This window comes from Sinocyclocheilus rhinocerous, unplaced genomic scaffold (assembly GCF_001515625.1).
Source record: "Sinocyclocheilus rhinocerous isolate Xijiao unplaced genomic scaffold, SAMN03320098_v1.1 scaffold463, whole genome shotgun sequence".
Lineage (NCBI taxonomy): Eukaryota > Metazoa > Chordata > Actinopteri > Cypriniformes > Cyprinidae > Sinocyclocheilus > Sinocyclocheilus rhinocerous.
Genome location: NW_015627535.1, coordinates 41,342 through 64,360, shown reverse-complemented (window position 1 = coordinate 64,360; position 23,019 = coordinate 41,342). Strand labels below are relative to the sequence as shown.

The 23,019-nt window shown below is 36.6% G+C and overlaps 1 protein-coding gene across 1 annotated transcript in view; it reads left to right on the top strand.

The window, feature by feature from the left end:
- Positions 1 to 23,019, top strand: part of LOC107728700 (ubiquitin carboxyl-terminal hydrolase 43-like) — a 96,490-nt gene that overhangs the window by 40,050 nt on the left and 33,421 nt on the right. The window contains exons 4-6 of the mRNA XM_016538984.1: positions 9,891 to 9,983; positions 11,504 to 11,639; positions 12,069 to 12,213. Of these exons, the coding sequence (XP_016394470.1) occupies positions 9,891 to 9,983; positions 11,504 to 11,639; positions 12,069 to 12,213 (374 nt within the window). The remainder of the gene's footprint in view (positions 1 to 9,890; positions 9,984 to 11,503; positions 11,640 to 12,068; positions 12,214 to 23,019) is intronic.

Genomic DNA, 23,019 nt, shown 5'->3' with positions numbered 1-23,019 from the left:
CTGAGCTGCTATATGTTTTTGTGGAAACTGTGATACCTTTTTTCAGGATTCTTTGATGATGAATAGAAGGTTCAATAGAACAGCATTTATTAGATTATTATTATTATTATTATTATTATATAGAAATCTTTTGTAACATTATTAATGTTTTACTGTCACTTTTGATCAATTTAATGCATCCTTGCTGAATAAAAAATACAACATACAAAGTGTATTAGTGGGATATTACCTAAAAAAAATCTAATACTGTATGTACTACTAGCAATTTTCTACTGGATAGTTAATGTATAGATAGTTAATGTATCTACACTATGTTGTTTCATAAACGTATTAAAATCAACGAGTATTTTTGTTTTGGACACTGTTTTTCCACCTAGTCCATTTTAGATATTCATACACCCTACTGACTGAATGTTAGCATTGTTAGCACCTACACTTGAAGGTTTGTGACTAAACTGTTTAAACACAGATTCCTAACTAGCTTAGCCAGCAAGATATATTTGGTCAAGTAGCATCACCACTGAGACTAAGTTGGCTGACAAATTTTGCCACTTAATTTTGCTGGTGAACATTATGGTTGTGCTGGTCCATTAGCTAGATTAGCATAAACCAACTTTGACTAGCACTGAAAATCATTCTAAGCTGGTCTTTTTAGCATCAGTAGTGAAACTGGTGAAAGAATGATGACTCACGACCAACAATGGGGGGAAAATAAACTCTTATTAGCACCAACTTTCCAAATCTGACACTCCACTTGCTATGACATGAGATGAATCGGTTTATTTTAACTCCTGGGATATGGTCCCCTCTTTTCACCCAGTCCAGTTAATCATCTGTGTTAACGAATATTGATAAAGCCAACAGATTTGGGAGGCAGCATATGTCCAACTGCAGCAAGCTGTTCTTAGTCAGAAGATCCAAGCAAACCATCACCATCAAGCAACTCCAATCAGGCCAGATGGTTTGGTTGTCCACAAGGGATCTCCATTTGAAGTCTCCATCAAAGAAGCAAAGTCTTTGATTTAGTGGTCCATTTAAAGTTCTAAGACAAATACCTCCAGTCGATTTCTACTAAAACCAACCTCACCTTCAGACTGAGTGTATAGACAACTCAGGCTGTACTTCTTTATGTAATGACAAACTTTATCTAAAATCCAAACCTATATAGGACACCATATACTGTAGGCTCACATATTGAAGCATAATTTTTGACCCAACATGTTAATAAACATAAAGATTTGATTTATAAATCTTTAAAAACAAAATGCCAAGCCACTAAAATGGCAGTTTTGCAATTATGCGTTTGGCAGACGCTTTTATCCAAATCGACTAACATTGCATTCAAGGTATATAGTTTATCAGTTCATGCATTCTTTGGGCATCAAACCCATTACATTGGTGTTGCTAGCGCCATGCTCTACTGTTTGAACTATGGGATTTTGTACTATGCAATATATTGAAGATGTACCATGCAATATATTGAGCAACAACACATTTCACTTTTAAATGCACAAAGTAATGTTATTATGTTTTACTCTCAGAAAAAAAGGTACAAATGCTGTCACTGGGGCGATACCTTTTCAAAAGTTACACCTCTGTACCCTATTTACCCCTAAAGGGTGCATATAAGTATCTTAAAGGTACATACCTAAAGTCTATCAACATAGTAAGTTGATCCACATATGACAGCCTCTGAACTTGGTCAGTACTAATCTTATATACAGGCACTGGACTAAAAATTTAATCAGTCATCGCTCCCAAAATGATTTCAACGGGTCATGAACGCGATATTGCATAGCTTGTCAGTGATCTACGGCTCTGTGTATCCATCTGAAAGCGCGTGATGGAAATTTACTATTAATCACAGAACCTATTTTTTTTAAAAATGGCGTTTATCGCGTTTTGGAACCAAACTCTTCATATATTAATACACAAAATTGTATATATTTGTACATTTGAAAAGGTACCATCTATCTTGACTGAACTGTATTTGTGAGTATTATTTAGCTGTAACCTGTACATGGTGGCCAACCTTATGTTGCAAAAAAAAAGTAGGTAACTGATATGACTGAAGCCATATTTTTTTCTACATCACATATACATCAGGCAAATTATGCCAAAAGTATTTTAAGTATTTAAAAGGTTTTACACTTAAATCAAAAGATCAAATGTGCAATTTCTGTCATCAGTGTCACCAAATGGACTTTTCGTCTTCCATTGGTCAACCAAACAGATAGTCACACCATTGCTTGAGACATTGTTTTTTTGATGAAATGCTGAAATAGTACAGTAAGTGAAACAGTACAGTTTAATATTGCGTCTGCATATTAAAGTTCACTCATAACTGAAAATTGTTATCATTTACTCGCCCTAAAGTTGTTCCAAACCTGAACGTGTTTCTTATGTTGAACAAAAATATTTTGAAGAATGTTGGTAACCAAACAGTTGACGGTAGCCATTGACTTCGATAGTATTTTTTTCCTTACTATGGAAGTTAAAGGGTTAGTTCACCCAAAAATGAAAATTGGCTTGTGTTTTACTCACCCTCGAAGCATCCTAGGTGTATATGACTTTCTTCTTTCAGGCGAATCTACGTCATCCGCCGGAACTGCTTCAGCATATGACAGATAACGGAAGTGAGAGAAAAGTGTTTATTACGTTTATTACGTTTATTACAAAAAAACATGGATTCACTACAGAAGGCCTTTATTCACCCCCCGGAGCCGTGTGAAGCACGTTTTATTAGGAATGCGCGCGCTTTATTTGACGACTTGTGGACTGTTCAGCTGCAACACCCGCTGACTGCAATGATAGAGCTTGGAATAGTCAGGACAATTTTTAATATAACTCCGACTGGATTCGTCTGAAAGAAGAAAGTCATATACACCTAGGAAGCTTCGAGGGTGAGTAAAACACAAGCCAATTTTCATTTTTGGGTGAACTAACCCTTTAATGGTTACCGTCAACTGTTTGGTTATCATCAACTGTTTCTTCAAAATATCTTCCTTTGTGTTCAACAGAACAGACTTCACATTTTTGGGTGAACTATCCCTTTAACAAAGATAAGAGAAAGTATTTTAACATTTTCAAAATATACAAACACATCACCTTTAAATTAAAAAAATTATTTTTTTACACCCTTTTTATTGTAAGTGTATGAATCACATTCTAAAACCTAGACAGTTCAAATCAACCACCTCATCCTAACACGCATATTCACTCTAAATCTTCTTTCTCGCTCCAGTGAGTAAAACATTTGCAAGCAGTTTCAGCAGATGCAGTTTTGCCCACTGCTTTCACTGCAGTTCTGGACTGACATGCGTCTGAAGAATTTGTCACTCATTCTGCCTCGATAAGCTGTTACCTGTGTTCTCACTGTCATTCTGAGACATCATTACATTACTTTATCCTTCTCTTTTGGCATCCACATCTCTGTTTTTCCCACCCTCCATCTGCTGCTAGCTGGTTAATTTGTTCATTTTACATACATTTTATGATGAATCACTGACAACAAATTACATTTGTTTATCATTACCAAACTGCTGACAAAAAAGTTCTGTGCAAACACCTGGTCTGCAGTCCAGACATCAGCAAGTCTGAACACGCAACATTGACATGAAACACTGATTAAATGTGTGACGCAGGCTGAACCTCTCGTTCATGAAAACTGTAATTAGTGGTTTTGAAAATTACAGCATACTAGTCATCTGCTCCTACAGGAAGTAACTCATGTTTCTGCTGTACTTTCAATCAATATCTGCCATTTCATCATAGTGTTGCTCAATCGCCATAAAAAAAAAAAACACCTTTAAGCCGGGCGTACACTGGGAGATTTTTGCTGTCGTATGAGTTCGTATACGCAATTTTTTTTTCCCCCATCAGGAGAAATCGCGTGGAAATCGTTGAAGTTTATTATGCGATTGCTTCGGAATTCAGCAGGTCGTAAAATCGTGTCGTATATCACTGCGTCCGTATGATTTTCAGATAAACTCACTTGTGACGTGTGCGTGGACATACAATCCTCCTACCGTCAGAATTCGCACCGTGTACGCCCCGCTTTGATCAGCCAACTTGCAGATTACTTGGAATCCACCAATAGAGTGCAACAGTTGGATTCAGATAGACAGACAGACAGTCAGTCAGTCAGATAGATAAAACAGGTTTTTTTTTTAAATAGTACTTTAAGTTAAATTAAACGAAAATAATATGTTAAAATAATGTTGCCTTGTTAGCTAGCTGAAATAAGTTTGTTTATATTATATTAATTTAATTTATTTTATTTATCTGAATTATTTTAATTCAGTTTAATAACATTTATTTTATTTCATGGTTTTAGTTTTAGTTACTTTGATTCTGTTTTTATTTGAGCTCTATAAGATGAGGCATGTTACACCGGAAGGATAGCATTTCATTAATTTAATAAAGTAACATATCAATACACAAATGTGTGGTAAGCGTTTTTTTAAATCAATAAGGTACTCCGCTTTGCTCCGTGCCTAACAATGCCTTTCAGCCGTGACTTATTCACTATACAGGATGGCCTCTCGTACCTTAGTGCTTACTTACCGTGCTGTGTGCCATAAAGTTGTTAATCGATGGTATATGCTTCTGTTGAAGTCATCAACTTATTTTTTAAAACATGTTCAGCAGCCTAATTAATGGTGAAAGAACTACATTGCCCATGATTTTGCTAAGAAATTCCCACCAATAATTGTGTAAGTAAATTGCAGCAAAAGAACACTTTAGCACCCGCCCAATCCCATGAATTCTTAAACAAACTCTCTTAAACAGACTTTTTAAATTATCTATGGGGAAAATGAATGAAACAAAAAATTGACTGCTAGAAAAAAATGTGTGGACACCGTTGCACAATTTGATCCACAGCACCAGAGATTTCCGGTAATTACAAGGAAGTTCAGGCCAAACCGTCTCTCTCTGATGCTAGTTAGGTGGTACAGTATCATCCCATAGTCACTTTTATCCCGAAGCCCAGAGGTACGCCTTGGGTTCTGAGAGTTTGTGGAAGAAATGACTGAAAGTGCTTCAGCTGCAGCATAGGAGGAGAGAAGCTTTAAAAGCCACAGATTCATTGCGCTGTATACAGCGACAGGCCCTGTGTGGAATTTAAATGACTCCCACTCAACTGGCCTTCATACTAATGCAGATCATGGCGCGAATGTAATTCACATCAACGTCTTCCAAATATTTAGCTAGCTTCTTCTGTTGTCAGGATACAAGTAAATATTGAGCTATATGAGGGAGACAGATTATTTCAGAAGGGTGTATTTGCTTGTTTGTTTGCACTAATAATAACTCCTAATTTTCAATACAAAAAAACTAATATTACAGTATGGTATGATACTAATTACACTAAAATTTGCTACAATGAGCAGTATACAACAGAGCACACTGCACTGGGTATTATAGCCCACAATGCAGTTGACACAAGCCGACCTTTCAGTGAACAGTGTGACCAGTGAACAGGAAACAATATAAATAATTAAATAATAAAAATTATTTCAAATCATTTTTAAATCTCTTTCCTGGCTCATTATTTGACTGCCAAGAGTTAAAATTGTTTACACAAATTTCAGCTAAAAATGCTAAATATAACACTTTATATTTCCAAAATGATAAGCATTTATTAATGGCATTTGTTAAATTAAGCATGCAATGTGATGAGGTTATGTGACAAACTTTGCAGTTGCGTAATGCAATCTAAATCACATAATGTTTAAATGAATGTCTAAAAAAAAGAATATTTAAAATTTGATAGCATTTCCTCAAAACTACTATATACTTATTAAACATAAAAAGATGTATAAACCTGTAATTGGCTCTCTTCCAGGTCTTACTACTGGGGTCACTGACATAAGGGATAAAAAATGTAATAATGTACAGTATATTGAAAAGTTCTTGACTAAAAAAAAAGTGTATCTGTCCTCTGTTTATAAAATATCACATACTGTACATAAAGTCAAATATATTTCAGTTGTACCAAGTATTAGACTGTTTTCCACATTTTTTTAATGATTTTTTTCTACAAAGAATAACAGTAAACAGTAAAGGCATCTCTGTTATTGAAAAAGATAACTGATGTAATGTTAAGCCTATATGGCTGATTTGTTTTGTTTTTTGTAAATTTTAAGAGGCATATCTATTAGATGATATATATATGTATATATTTTGTAACTGTTTTGCCCTGTTGAATACTAAAACAATTTTTTTAGGTTTTAGGGGAGGTTTACACATTATATACTTTACAGCATGCAGTAAACAGTACGCTATACTCCATTACAAAGAAATATATTCTATGTTCAAAGAAATAGACATGCTTGATGTATCTGTGCAATGCAAACAACAATTTACAAAGAATGGCAATTAAAGACAGGCTACTGTCTTTAAATTATAAATTATAAATTAATTTATATATTTCTTTGTCTATAATTATATTATAATTATATATATATATCTTTAATTATATATTTAATTATATATAATATATAATAATAACCCTGGACCACAAAACCAGTCATAAGTGACAATTTTTTGAAATTGAGATTTATACATCATCTGAAAGCAGAATAAATAAGCTTTCCATTGATGTATGGTTTGTTAGGACAATATTTGGCCGAGATACAACTATTTAAAAATCTGGAATCTGAGGGTGCAAAAAAAATCAAAATAAAGTTGCCTTTAAAGTTGTCCAAATGAAATTCTTAGCAATGCATATTGCTAATCAAAAATTAAGTTTTGATATATTTACGGTAGAAAATTTACAAAATATCTTCATGGAACAGGATCTTTACTTAATATCCTAATGATTTTTGGCATAAAAGAAAAATGTATCCTTTTGAACCATACCATGTATTTTTAGGCTATTGCTAAAAATATACCCAAGCGACTTAAGACTGGTTTTGTTGTCCGGTTGAGATGAATAATCCATTTGATGACCTCTTTGTCTGGGAAGTTTATTATCATAGGCCACTTTGTATTAATTAAACATATTTGCATATTCTTCATCTGTAATGGAGCACTCAGTTATTTTGAGACATGGTATGTTCATGTTCTGCTTAGCAGATGGGATTTGGCAAATACAGTGGCAGATAGTGTTGGAGAATCGAGAAACGGTTCTTATTCAGCCCTATTAAAAATACAGAAAAACAATGACATTGGGTTCCATTAATGCTAGGGATGTAACGATTAACCGCGAGCTGGTTGAAAATCGATTTAAATATGTGACGATTCAAATCGGTTGAGACTGAAGTCAGACCATTCTGTTTTTGCTTCAGATTTCGAAATTATACAATCTAATTTATATTAAAAATTGCTCATGTTGCATGTATGCAGCATCTTTGTTTGGATCGTGATTAAAATGCAGTGGTTGCCTCTAATTTTAAATGGAAAGAGCACAGACAAAGCCTTAGTTTGTTTATATGAATAGTTTTCTTTTATTTGTGTTATTTATTTGATTTGGGGCTTGTTTTAAAATTTCAATTTAGTTTTGTTATTTACATTTACATTATATAAAAATTTTGTTATTTAGCAAACGCTTTTATCCAAAGCGACTTACAGATGAGGACCAATAGAAGCTATCAAAACCAACCAAAGAGCAGTAATTTACAAGTGCTATATTAGTATGTTATTATAGTGTTGTATTTCAATTTCACAAAGAAGCGTACAGTATTTTGTCCAACCAATAATAAAAGGACCCATTTAATTTATTTGTCTTAAATCTCATTTTGTTAAAAAAAAATCGTGAATCGAATCAAATCGTGAAATCAAAATCGTGAATCGAATCGAAGCGTGAGTTGACTGAATCGCTACATCCCTAGTTAATGCTTCTTGTTCTTGCGTTCTTCTACCGATGTGAACGATACAGCGTACTGAATGACAGACGAAACATACAGCGATGACTGTTATGTGCTGAATCTTTTTAGTGAATCAAGCATACATGCTCAATTTGGAACCACATACTAGCATACTACTCGTAGTATTTCTGCCATGGAAATATATGGTACAAGTATAGTACGCTAGTATGCAGAAACAGAACGACCAGTATAGTCTAACTCCCAAATGAATGCCTCTTGTGAGACGGATCTTTTTAGTGAATCAAAAACATACAGAGCAACTAGTATCCAATTCCCAAGTAAATTATCCTTATGAATTGGTTCTCTTTAGTAAATTATACAGCTCAAACAATGTAGTCCAACAGATTCCCTAAAGAATGACTCTTTTAGTGAACCAAACACAATCTACAAACTATAGTTTAGGATTGTGATTATCGGATTACTTTTATGCTCCCCCTAAAACAGTCATTTTAAAAGTCTGTGTATGCTCACCCCTTTTAAGAATTGTTTTAAATGTGTTTATTATAAAAATGATCTCATCATCTGGCAATGGAATAGCTTTTTGCTTTTAGTATCATCTGATACATTCTCATCTAATTTCTGGCTCAATGCATTGTTTCTTTTTGATGACAGCAACAACACAAGATTTAAAATTATAGTGACTGAGATCATTTGGGTTCTAATACCTGCAATTTTACTATCCGCACAGACTTGGATCAGGTTGTCTTATTCTGTGTAAGTGGAGCGCTGCTGCTGCATTGTTTGTCTTCAGTAGTAAGACATGTGGGCGAACTGCAGCCCGAAGAGCTCAGAGTTCAAATGCTGAAGTCTCCACATAAGACTCTGACAGCTGCTTGAGATGAACAGGGCTTTCCTTAACACTCTAAAATTATCTCGAGCCACCTCTCTTTATTTGTGTCTCCACCTCACTGACCTGGCAAGTGCCCGCAGGGAGAAGATGAATTGTTTAAATTAAAAAAGCATTCGTATTTATGAGTGTTGTAGATACTCTAAGAAGAATAGATTTAACTGTAGATAAACTGTATATCAAAATTTACCTTAATTATAGACAGACAAATACATAGATAGACAGACAGAGATAGATAGATAGATAGATAGATAGATATAGATAGATAGATCATCATCAAAACCATACAGGTTCTGAACAAGTCTATGTAGTGAGTTTAAAATCATTCTGTAAATGAGTGGCAAGGATGATGCAAAAAACAGCAATTGTGATTTTGTGAGCATCAGTTTCCGTAGCTACAACAATAATTCTTCCCAAAAGATGTTGTGTGCTTCCTCTTCCCTGTGACATCACTTCCTCTGAACATCCCTTGAGGCTCATTCAAGCAATACAGTGGCTAATAGCATGATTGTGTATTATATAATATGGGTGTCGCGCATTAGCAATTACTCCACCGGCCTCGCTCCGTTCCTATGGCTCTCGGCCCCGCCCCTCTCGTCACATTCACCAAGCTGATTACTCACTAAAAACTCCCACACATCATGTTTTCAGGCCATATTAAGTCTCATTTTGATGTAACAAAGTGATTATTTATCTAAGTGTGTGAGTTGTTTACTTACTTTTTTAAATGAGTCTTCCCATTAATGCCATATTGTTCATTCAGACTGATTCACGAATGCAGAACGTGCACGAACACAAGAGGCGGGATTTATCGCATGAACCAATCACAGCCTAACATAACAAGTCAGATCCAATCATATCGCGATGGAGGCATTGTCTCCTCTCACATGATTTCCCCCCATTCATCTCAATTACCCCCCACCAAACTCTCCGCATACTTTAGGGGGTCTGTTAAAACTCAATGGGCTCAGGGGAGGCAAGAGAGACGTGGACTCCCGCTGTAACTTTACCTGCTGGTTTCGCTGTTGGACAATGTTTCTTTAGAAAAATTAGTGATTTATACACTTTTTAATTTTATATTTTGTAATATTGGCATTGTTTTATTTTGAGGAGACACTGCCTCCCTTGCCTACTCGGAAGAAACCATCTTTTTTCCTGTCTTTTTTTTCCAGGTCATCTCTGACATGCCCACATTGTCTTAAGCAGAGCAACACGTTTGATCCTTTTCTGTGCATTTCCCTCCCCATACCTCTAAGACAGACGAGGTGAGTACAATTGTACCAAACTAAAACCTTTTGAAGTCATTGATTCATGCAAAAGCGTAATTGTTTTCCTTGTTGTGGGTGTATTCTAACAGTTTTAGCCTCTCTGTACTCAAAAACAATGAAGCATTCAAACCAGCAGCAGCAGATGGATTGCCAGGAAAATCCTTTTTTTGGAGGAAAGGACCACCCTCATGTTCACAAATGCAAAACTACTGTCCCACACGCTATAATGTCAGATAAAATATTTCTGAATGTACATGTTTATATGAACCACCTTTGCAATGATATATGGTAATACCGGTTATACTGGTCAGGAGGGATGATACCGGTATGAAATTTTATATTGGTTTAAAGGAAGTTTGAAACTTGACAAAAACAGTTCTTATGTCAATATCCTAATGAATACAATAGCCTTAAATAAAGGTCACCTAAAGCGCATCTTATATGGTAATATAGACCTACACATTTACCCAGTAGTTAACCAAGACTTATGCGCTACATTCCAAGTCTTCTAAAGCCATATAATAACTTTGTGTGAGGAACAGACTGAAACTAAGGTTTTCTTCACTGAAAATTAGCTTCAGCTTGGACATTCTGCTATATACAGTATTTCTCTTTTTGTGTTCCAAGAAATAAAGGCAGTCATACAGGTTTCATGATGATACAGTCTTCATTTTTGGTTGAACTATTCCTTTAGGGCAGAACACATGACCAGTTAAAAGGAAAGTAACCTGTTTGAGGTGTGGCACTTTTTACATGACCGATTGCCTTATTTCTTCCGGCAAATCCTGCAGCATTTACCACAACACCACCCTTATTCACAGTAGTTTATGTCTGAGAAGGGCGTTTTCAGGCTTTAGGTCATATATCAGCAGGGTTGTAATAGTGGAGGAGAACTAGATGACAGTATAAATAATGGTACAGTAGTAGATGATGTCACTTCGGAGAAGATGACATCACTTTAGGAAGAGCTATATAGAGTTCAAAAGTTTGGGGTCAGTAATATTTTTTTTTTAACAAAATTAGTACTTTTATTCAGCAAAAAGGCTTTAATTAATCAAAAGTAACAGGGAAGACATTTATATTGTTACAAAAGATTTCTGTTTCAAATAAATGCTGTTCTTTTGAGTCACGAAAAAAGGATCATGGTTTCCACTAAAATATATTACAGCACAACTGTTTTCAACATTCATGATAATAAGAAATGTTTTTTGAGCAGCAAATCAGCATATTAGATCTTACACACCCCAAACTTTTGAATGTTAGTGTATATTGCACAGTCAAAATACACAGCTGCTTTTGAATAGATACCAACAGGGGTTAAATGCGTAACTTAGTGACCAGTCAGATTCATTCTTTAGCCACACCCACCTGCTGAAGCCACACCCACCCACTAGCTTTTGTAGCCCTTCACAGAGATTGTTTGAGATTTCTAGATGCCCTTTATTGCTTTCAGTAATATTTTAAATTTAAAAGCTCCTTTTAGATCATAAAAGATGCATTTTCCTATCTCTCTGCAGACCAGTGTGTGTGACTTTGGTGTTTAGCAGTAAAGGACAGCGGTATCTGAGAGTGGGGCTCGCTGTGCCTCTCTTTGGCTCTTTGGCATGTCTGCGCCGGATGGTGGCAGATGAGGGCAAGATCTCTCCTGATCAGGTGACAGGTGTACACAGCATCACACAGACAGACCTCATGCCTGCACACAATATATCACCTGACCAAACCACCTTCCCTCCTGCATTGCTACTGTGATTGTGTCAAATGGTAATACTGTTGAATTTATATGCCATGATACCGAAAGATTATATGCTATGGTATTTGCATGGTACTCAGAATAATACCATGGTACTTGTTTGTAATTTAGATGCAATTCTATGCTTTATAAGAAGATTATTTTATTGTTAGTTATTATTTAATATCTAAAATGTAACAGAAATTATTGGTATTATTAATTGTAAATTGTTTGATACATCAAATGTGAGATGTGTTTTAAATATAAATATTTCGTTTTATCTTTATCTTTAATGATAATAATAACTGCAATAATTGCAATAATTTCAACTTTTAAATTATCTGTTCTTTTAGGTAATATTGACAGAGATCTACACAACAGGTTTCCAGCGCTCGTTCTTTGATGGCGATGACTTGACCAGCATTGCAGAGAGTGACATCATCTATGCCTTCCAAGCTCCACCCCTTTACATCAGGGGTGGATCTGCACGAATCTCAGGTAAAAGTAGCCAACTGTAGAGGCTGTTTTTGAGGATTATAGGCACCTTTTAAGTTTTTTTTTTATTTTTAATCACCAACATCTAAATATAACAGTTGTGTTTCTGACTGAAATTGGGGGTATAGATTTAGAATGGATTTAATTACAGTATAAGTTCCTCAGTGATTTTGTTTTTGGTCCATTATGCCCTGATGGTCAGCCTGAACATAGGCCATGATATGTAAGTCAAGTCAAGTCACTATTTCTATTTTCTATACTAAGTCTATATTTATATAGCGCTTTATACAATACAGATTGTGTCAAAGCAGCATTACAGCATTAAACAGGAAAGTAGTTTGTCGATAATGCAAGAGGACGATAGAAATCACTCAATTTTCCAGTTAAAGTCAGTTCATCATTTATTCAGTGATGTCATCGTCCAGCTCAGTTCAGTTCAAATAGTATCTGTGCAATCAAGTCGACAGTAATGCCAGAAATTAGGTGTCCCCACCTAAGCAAGCCAAAGGCGACAGTGGCAAGGAACCAAAACTCTATCGGTGTCAGAATGGAGAAAAAAAAAACCTTGGGAGAAACCAGACTCAGTCGGGGGCCAGTTCTCCTCTGGCCAAACGAAACCAGCATAGCGTGGTTTAATTCCAGGCTGCAACACAAGTCAGAAATGTGCAGAAAACTCATCTGGTTCCCGTGGTCTGTGCCGATGGCTGTCGAGGTGACGAGGTCTTCGCAGGGGATCTGTCTCTAGGGCTTATTCTTGTTAGCATGGTCTCTGCTGACATTCAGAGCTGTCAAGGTAATTTCTACGTAGGTGCTGATCCAGTCCATATCCAGACCAGATGGTGGATCCGGGTGACTGCAGTGGCCATCTGATCTGGAAACAGACTGGATCTGGGTGGCTACGGTGACCTCGGAATAAGAATGAAAGAGACTAATATTAGCATAGATGCCATTCTTCTTAGGATGTAACAAGTACATCGGGTGTTATGGGAAGTGTTCCCGGTTCTGGTTGACCTAATTAATGCAGCCTAACAATCCTTTAACGGATTTGAATTATAGAAATGTGATAGTGTGTTATCTGTAAGCCAGGTTAAAGAGATGGGTCTTTAATGTAGATTTAAACTGACAAGAGTGTGTCTGCCTCCCGAACAATGTTTGGTAGATTGTTCCAGATTTTGGGTGCTAAATAGGAAAAGGATCTGCCGCCCGCAGTTGAGTTTGACATTCTAGGTATAATCAAATGGCCATAGATTTGAGATCGCTGTGGACGTGAAGGACTATAATGCGATAAGAGCTCGCTCAAGTACAGGGGAGCTATACCATTGAGGGCTTTATAAGTAATTAGCAAGATTTTAAAATGTATACAATGTTTAATAGGGAGCCAGTGCAGTGTTGACATAACCGGGCTAATATGGTCGTACTTCCTGGTTCTAGTAAAAACTCTAACTGCTGCATTTTGGATCAGCTGCAGTTTGTTTATTAAGTGCGCAGAGCAACCACCCTATAAAGCATTACAATAATCTAACCTTGAGGTCATGAACGCATGAATTAACGTTTCTGCATTTGACATTGAGAGCATAGGTCGTAATTTAGATATTTTTTAAGATGGAGAAATGCGATTTTACAAATGCTAGAGACATGGCTTTCAAAGCAAAGATTGCTATCAAATAGCACAGATGGTTCCTAGGTTCACACTAGGTTCCTAACTGATGATGAAGAATTCACAGAGCAGCCATCAAGTGTTAGACAGTGTTCTAGAATATTACATGCAGAGGTTTTTGGTCCGATAATTAACACCTAAATTAAAAAATTTACAATTTGTTTTTCGGAATTTAGCAGTAGGAAATTCCTAGTCATCCAGTTTTTTATATCAACTATGCATTCTGTTGGTTTTTCAAATTGGTATGCTTCGTCGGGCCGCAAAGAAATATAGAGCTGAGTAGGACTATAATGCAATAAGAGCTTGTTCAAATGCTGAGGTGCTAAACCATTCAGGGCTTTATAAGTAATTTGCAAGATTTTAAAATCTATACGATGTTTAATAGGTAGCCAGTGCAGTGTTGACAGAACCGGGCTAATATGGTCATACTTTCTGGTTCTAGTAAGAACTCTAGCTGCTGCATTTTGGACCAGCTGGAGTTTGTTTATTAAGCGTGCAGAACAACCACCCAATAAAGCATTACAATAATCTAACCTTGAGGTCATAAACGCATGGTTTAACATTTCTGCATTTGACATTGAGAGCATAGGTCGTAATTTAGATATATTTTTGAGATGGAAAAATGCAGTTTTACAAATGCTAGAAACGTGGCTTTCTAACGAAAGATTGCTATCAAATAGTACACCTAGGTTCCTAACTGATGACGAAGAATTGACAGAGCAGCCATCAAGTGTTAGAGAGTGTTCTAGGTTATTATATGCAGAGTTTTTAGGTCCTATCATTAACAGCTATGTTATTTTAGAATTTAGCAGTAAGAAATTACTCATCATCCAGTTTTTTATATCGACTATGCATTCCGCTAGTTTTTCAAATTGGTATGTTTCGTCGGGCCGCAAAGAAATATAGAGCTGAGTATCATCAGCATAACAGTGAAAGCTAACACCATGTTTCCTGATGATGACTCCTAAGGGTAACATGTAAAGCATGAAAAGCAACGGTCCTAGTACTGAGTCTTGTGGGACTCCAAACTGTACTTGTGATCAATATGATACCTGATCATTCACTGCTACGAATTGATCACAGTCAGATAAGAATGATTTGAACCAAGCCAATGCAATTCCACTAATGCCAACATAATTCTCTAGCCATTTCACAGAATGTTGTGGTCAATAGTGTTGAACACAGGTCTAAGATACGGTAGCACTAATAGAGAGATATAACCATGATCGGATAATAAGAGCAGGCCATTTGTAACTCTGATGAGAGCAGTCTCAATACTATGATACGGTCTAAATTCTGACTGGAAATCCTCACAGATACCATTTTTCTCTAAGAAGGAACATAGTTCTGAGGATACTGCCTTTTCTTGTATCATTGACAGAAAAGGGAGATTTGAGATTGGTCTGTAATTAACGAATTCTCTAGGATCAAGTTTTGTTTTTTTAATAAGAGGCTTAATTACAGCCTGTTTGAAAGTTTTTGGGACATATCCTAATGACAATGATGAATTAATAATATTTAGAAGAGGATCTATGACTTCTGGAAGCACCTCTTTTAGTAGCTTAGATGGAATAGGGTCTAACATACATGTTGTTGGTTTAGATGATTTAACAAAATTATACAGTACAATACTTCTTCTCCTATAGCAGAGAATGAGTGGAATTGTTCCACAGGGGATCTATAGTGCAGTCTAGGGGTGTGCCATATCATACCATCCACGATAATACTGGTATAAATTTGTACATGATAAAAAAAAGTGTAATTTCGCGATATCAATGATATAGCGACGCGATGACGTATGGCGGATATACGTTCCCTAGCACGCACAACAACAACACCACAAACCCAATAGGTGTGTTCAACTTGAAGCAGCGCTGCGCAGACTGATCGGTGTATGACATCATAGTATCGCGAGAGTGGTTCTAGAGCATATTCGAGTGCACACTCTTACCTTCAGAAAAAGGCGAGGCGCATATCTTTAGTGCTGAGAGCCGCCTCTGGGACGCTTCTGAAACGTGCTGCGGCTCCGCTGGTGTAAAAACAAGCATTAGGCTTGTTTGAGATAAGCAAAATCTGCGCAGAACCGATCACCGTGAGATGCATGGCGGTTAGAAAAGTGTCCGAGTTACGTCCGACTTGCTCTGATGTCATGCTGACGTGTGCCAAAAAACTCTCGCGACGGCAAGGTGGCTGTGTAGGATTGTGCAGTTGCTTTCCACCGACTTGTAATGTCTGTTTTGGGTTTTGTTTCATGTTCTTGTTTTCATGTCTTTTATTTTGTAATTTGATTCATGCTGTTGGTGTCATGCTTCCCTTGCCCTCAAGTATTTCTGCCCTGTGTATGTGTCATGTTGTGATTGGTTGTTCAAGTCATGTGTCTTGTTCCTCATTGGTAGATTGGTAGATTGGTACTGTCATATGGTTCTCAGTTCTGTTTGCTCATTGGTTGATTCTTGTCATGTGACCCTTAGTGTTTGGTATAAGTAGCCCTCATGTTGCCAAGTCAAGTCTGTGGTGCTGAGTTGCGACAGATGAGGAGTGTGGACTGGATGACTGAACTTCGTGTTGGAAGAGACTGCTTCACACTCCAGTCCAGTTGGTGGCGGTAATACACCATAAGTTGGCTTGTCAACCGCCATAAAATCGTACAAGAAGAAGTCAAGTCTGTGGTGCTGAGTTGCGACAGATGAGGAGTGTGGACTGGATGACTGAACTTCGTGTTGGAAGAGATGGTGGATTGTAGCAATGGGTTATGATTCAGATGGTGATGATGATGGGTGGCCTTCAGATATGGAGGTTAACCGAACTAAAAAGGCAAGAAAAAAAAGCATGGTCTGAAGCGAGTAGTGGAGGAGAGAGTACACCAAGACAAACGATCAAAAAGATCAGAGCTAAACCTAGTGGAAGCAGTAGGTTTGATGATGACAAACAGGAAGAGTGGAAAGTCATTATTACGCTTAGTAATGATAAAGGTCACTTTCATCCAGTTCAGGTAACTAAAGCAAAGGAGAAGAAAATGGGGAAAAAAATATGCTAAATTACTGAATAACAGATGAATTCTAATTTCAGCAGTAAATAAGCAGCAGGAGATGATTCTGAAAATGAGTAGCCTTGGTGGTGGAAAGATTGTTTTAGTCAACTAAAAGTCTGAGCATTTTAGTCTAGTTTTAGTCGACGAAAACTGATGGCATTTAGTCTAGTTTAGTCGACGAAAGCTGATGACATTTAGTCTAGTTTGCGACATTAGAAATGGATATTATATAATAGCTGCTTTTTTGAACATTTAAACGAGACGAAATAACGTTATAACATTACAGTATTCAAAACATGAAATCTAATAGAGAAGATTTAATGCTAGAAATCCATCAATTTATTTAGATTGCGGAGGCTTCAGATAGATGTGATATTCTGCTAGGTACCTGCTCATGTTAATATAAACTGCATACTCCGATACAGTAGGTGGCGGTATGCACCTGATAAGTCATGGTTGCAATCCGCCATAAAACTAAAAAGAAGTCAAGTCTGTTCAAGTCATGTCAAGTCTCTGTTTAGATTATGTTTGTATTTTGGATTACTTTTGAATAAACTGCACATGGGTTCAGTTCTTCAACTACGCTCGCCTCAGTGGACTAATCGTTACACGACATCCGCAAAAGCATGATGGGAAACTACTGGCTGACGACACAGCTTAATGCTCATTGGTTCAGACAACCGTGATGCTGCGTTCTCTTAATTTTTATCTGATTTCATGTGATTATGTGTTTAAATTATGCATGAATATTCCCAAACACTATAACAGTGCAATCTCTGTGTGAGATATGTTATTGTTGTCATATTTCTATAAAAATCTAAAATACATGTTTGTATTAAAGTAAAAATGAATGATAAATACGCCTTTCATATAGAATTAAATGGCAAGCACTTTGGGTGTCTTGTTTATCATAGTTATTTTAATATAAAAGCAACAGAACTGAAATTATATCATGTTTATCAGCAACACAGCGCATGAGTGAGAATAACGCGATATCCGCCTTTGATCTCGTAGGTATCTGTTGTGCTTCGAGAGGTCAGAACTGTCCGTCTTGCCTGCACTAATTTTACTCCTCCCCTCACTGCAGCCGCCTACTCTCACCTACATTTCAGGCAAGGCGAGGCGCATCTCAAAGAAAGCCTATTGACTAGAGTGGCCGCGTCGGAGCCGTAACGCGCCGCAGACGCACGCAGTGTAAATAAAGTCACTCTTCCGGAGCCCCGCAAACCCCAGCTACGGCCCTGTACACCGATCGGTCTGCTTCAAGTCGAACACACAGCTGCTGCTGCTGCCACCTTATGACAATAGATTTACACTTCAAATTAGGTAGTCTGTCATCGATGACAGTAGCTCATTGGAAAAGGCTGGAAAATGCCCTTCATTTTGTTTGCACTAATAAATGCTGCTGCCTGCCAGCTGCAATCACCAATAAAACGTTGTTCCATGTTTTTTTTTCTATATTGTCATAAATATTATCGCAGATATTCTTGAGATATCGTGATATAATTTTGAGGCTATATTGCCCACCCCTATTACACTCTGATGCGATACTGTAGCTGACGGCTGCATGGTTATAATTTTATCTGTAATAGTATCTATCTTGGAAGTAAAGAAGTTCATAAAGTCATTACTGCTGTGCTGTTTGGAAATTTCAGCGCTTTTTGATGCTATATTTTTTGTTAATTTAGTCACTGTACTGAATAAATACCTGGGCTTGTGTTTGTTTTCTTCTAAAACAGATCTAGACGTTTTTAAGACGTTTTTAAGGCTTTTCTATAGGAGGAAGTGCTTTTCCTCCATGCAATACGAAACACCTAGTTTTTTTTTTTCTTCCAGCTGTGATCCATTTTCCATGATGCTCTCTTTAGGGTGTGAGTGTGCTCGATATACCGCGGTGTCGGGCTGTTTTCCTTAATCTTCTTTAAGCGTAAAGGAGCAACCGAATCTAAAGTGCTAGAAAAGAGAGAGTCCATAGTTTCTGTTACAACATCAAGTTTTTCTGAGCTATCGGACTTGCTGAGAAATTGAGACAAGACAAGAAGATTATTTACAAAGTAGTCTTTTGTGGTAGAAGTGATGGTTCTACCATATTTGTAACAAGGAGTTGAATTTGCAGCTTTAACTATATGGCGTGTACATGAGACTAGATAATGATCTGAGATATCATTGCTCTATCATCGCTGTAAAGTGGGGCCAAGTCTGTGTTCACCAGGGTTGGGCCAAATTCATAACAGGCACACTTTCAGTTCATGACAATGTGAATTGAATTAGCAACACAAGATAGGAAGAGTAGTCTTACAGAATTACAAATACATTTAAAAAAATTCTACACAGTCATGCAAACGTTTTGCAACTTTGGTATAAGTACAGTATTTAAATAAATAGTTATGAGTAATGATACCTTTTAGATCTCCTAAATGTTTTCTTTTCTTTTTTTTTTTAATTGTAATATATTTCTGATTTATATTAGTGCTGTCAAACGATTAATCCCACCTAACATAAAAGTTTTTAAATATACTTTTATAATGCAATAATTTAACATTCACATATTTGTGCTCCCCAGTCATTCAAATATTCATAATATTTGTTTAATGGAATCTTTTTTGGAATCTTTTTTATGACTGACTCTTTTATCACTGATACCAATACTACTGATGTCTCTAGAAAATTGTTTTTTTCCCCCTAATATTTAACAATTGACTGAGATATACATTTTAACATTTATTACACTTTAAAAAATAACAACTTCTAATTTAAGTGACCTTAAAACAATATTCACATAAAACCATTATAATAAATGTCATTTACCTGTGCCATTCAGCAAGTAGGAAATATACAGAAATTGAATAGTTATCAAACACTAAATTCTAAATTAAATATAGATGAATCCTTAAAGCTACAAAAGTTAGTGATTTCCTCTTTTCCGTTTGTTGTTTGATTAACAGACATCACAGGAGCTGGTTATTAGGTTATTTTGGCTGCTTTGAGCTGCAGCTGCTGAACATGACACGGATCTGACACGCATCATATTTTCTCACAACTCTTTACTTTTTCTGACCCACTTCAGGTCTTAAAGTCTCTACTAATGAGCTGACGAGTTGAATCGGGTTTGTTAGATGAGGGAGACAGTGCTGGGCTGCTCCAGGAAAGTTTTGAAAGTCACTGCATTTCAGAGACATGTTCTTAAATGTGTCTCATATATAAATACTTACACATATGCACAGTTTTAAGGCAACTTTAATCACCTTTTTGGTAACTTAATGACTTATCTGACGTCATAGTTATGACATTGCATGCTCGTAGTTTCATTTGCGCTTTAATATGAAATTATATACAGCGCGCGCCACTGCATTTGTGCGTGCAATTGAAGAGCATGTGCTACGCGCACAGTATAACGGCTGACAGGACAGGAATATTAATTTTTACTGACATATGGGCTGACAACATCTCATCTGACCGAAGTTCACTGAAGTTTCCTCATCACTTGTACATTTTCCATGCTCATTTGACTAGCGCCTGGCACTGAAGTTGGAGTGCGTGTCTGAAAAGTCTCCCATTTGATGTGGTCATAAAGACGTTCTGCGTCTAAATAAATGCAATACTTATCAAGACAAAAGAGACAGAAGCTGCAGTTGTGAGTGGGGTGGGCAGCCCTAGCTCCACCCCTGCGTTAATTGAGTAAAAAATTTTTTTTAAATGAATCACATGCGTTAACACGCTAATTTTGACAGCACTATGATTAAATATATTTTTTAACTCAAACCAATCAACACAGACATCGGAGCGTTTAATTTCACTATATAGCGTCATAAAATGGCCAACACATTTTTTTCCATACAATTTGGGCTAAATTAGGGGGGGGAAAAAAAACATCCAGATAACAACACAATATTAAGAATCAAGTATATAAACTTTTGAACGGGGTAATTTTTATAAATTAAACTATTTTCTCTTGTGGACTATGTGTAAATGTCTTTTATGTGAAATATCGTATTCGGGTCAGTACTAAATAAAAAAAATAACATGCATTTTGTATGATCTCTCTTATGTTGGTAAAATAATTAATATTTTGCAGATACTGCAAAGTGTATGTAAAATTTTGACCACAACTGTACATACAGAGCTGCTTTATAGTAAAAATCAAGGTGTAATTCTAACTGAAAGTGACATTGACACTGTTTTTTCATGTTTAATACTGTAAAGCTTCTTGCTTTAAAGCAGTCTATTGCATAAGGTGCTATATAAATAAACGTGACATGACTTTACTGGAGTGCCGATTGCAGAGCTTGTGCAGACATATACACATCACAGTGATCTGATGCTTTCTGAACTGCTGTTTTCGCACCGCTGTCATGTTTGTTGTATGTTTATTTTATTATTGAGAATATTATATAAAGAGAAAAGCGTGCAGCATATATTTACACATTCATCTATGCAGCATCACAGCTCTCAGCAGTGTAGGAATGTTCGCTAATAGGGGTGTGCCGGTGTTCGGACGATTTGTGCTACCCTGTCAGATTTTGCTACCTCCCATTAAAACAGATGGTAGCATAATTCGATAGCGAAAAGTGCTACCTATCAGATTTTGCTTCCAGCACGATATTAATAAGGTGTGAGGCTTTATTAACATGTACACCTACCCCAACCCTAAACCTACCCTAACAGTAGGATAAATACAGTGTTGGTAGCATAATCTGATAGGTAGCATTATTTGTCAGAACACTGGTACGAGTATCTGTACCGAACGGTTCTCAGGGCAAATTCCAAATGGAAGTGATCATCCCTATCCCCTTGGAGTGGGGACATTGGAGTGAGCAGGGCATGTGCATGACATTATGTAGTCGTTTGGAATGCACTTGGCAAAGGGAGCATGTAATTTCCTCATTTTCTTCAGCTGGCATGTTCCCGTGACAACGCAGCATGGTGTCTGTCAGCAGATGTCGCTGTTTTACTGTCATAAATGTCTTTTTATTGTTGTTAGCATAACTGTTGCAAATAAACATACATTTTATATTTTTAAAAGTTTTTAAAATATGCTATACAATATATAAAAACTAATATATAACTTTTTAAAATATAAAATGTATATTTTTTTATGCCGGTGTCCATCAGTGAATCTGCTGACGGACACCGTGCTGCGTTGTCACGAGAACATCCCAGCTGAAGATAATGATAGCACTGTATAACTGATATAGGCTTATGTTTTATTTATTTATTTATTTGTTTCGAAATATTTCCAAATGTGTTACCTAGCCTATATCTAGAAATATCTCGATTCTCAAATATGTGTAAGTAAATGCATTTTGCACCTTTATAGATTATGCTTTATCAATGGTGATAGGCAAAGTAGACCAATAGTGTAATCTATAACTACACAATTTATAAGCTCAACAGAATCGTGTGTGATTGGTTATAATGCGCAGCACTGTAAAAACGTGTCTGTCTCTGGCTCAGCGCCAGCCAGCGAACGCAGATTTGTATTTAGCAGCTGATGCTGTGCTGCACTGAACAATCTAATCACACCGGTGCGATTGTATCAAATATAAAAAAATGTTGTTCAGCTATTTTTGTCTTTTGGAAGTTGCATTCAAAATGCACTTGGCTCAGAAATCTGAAAAGAAATCACTTTGAATGGGCTTGACGCCTCTGTTCCAAACGACTACATAATGGCACGCACGTGCCCTTCTCACTCCAAAGTCCCAACTCCAAGGGGATAGGGATGATCACTTCCATTTGGAATTTGCCCCGTGAACCGTTCGGTACCGATACTCACACCCCTATTCGCTAACAATAAACCGTTGTATATCAAGCTTCTTTTTACCCCAACTGAAGAATGAAAACATTTTTTGCTTGTTGTTTTGTAAAAATTTCCCACACTCTACTGGTTCAGCTGCACTCTGGCATGCTTTCATAAGCGCCGTGTGTGTCTTTGTCTATTGGATTGCATGCAGGAGGGCTGAATTTATAGTCTTGTGCTACAGCGCAAACCGTGTTATTGCAGGTCCTTACATTAGGTCACGTGAGATTAAAGGACTATTCGACAACAAAAATATTTGTTATTGATCATTTTGACTAATCATTTCAGCCCCAAATGCATGGGTGAGACCAGGTTCTGTCTAGT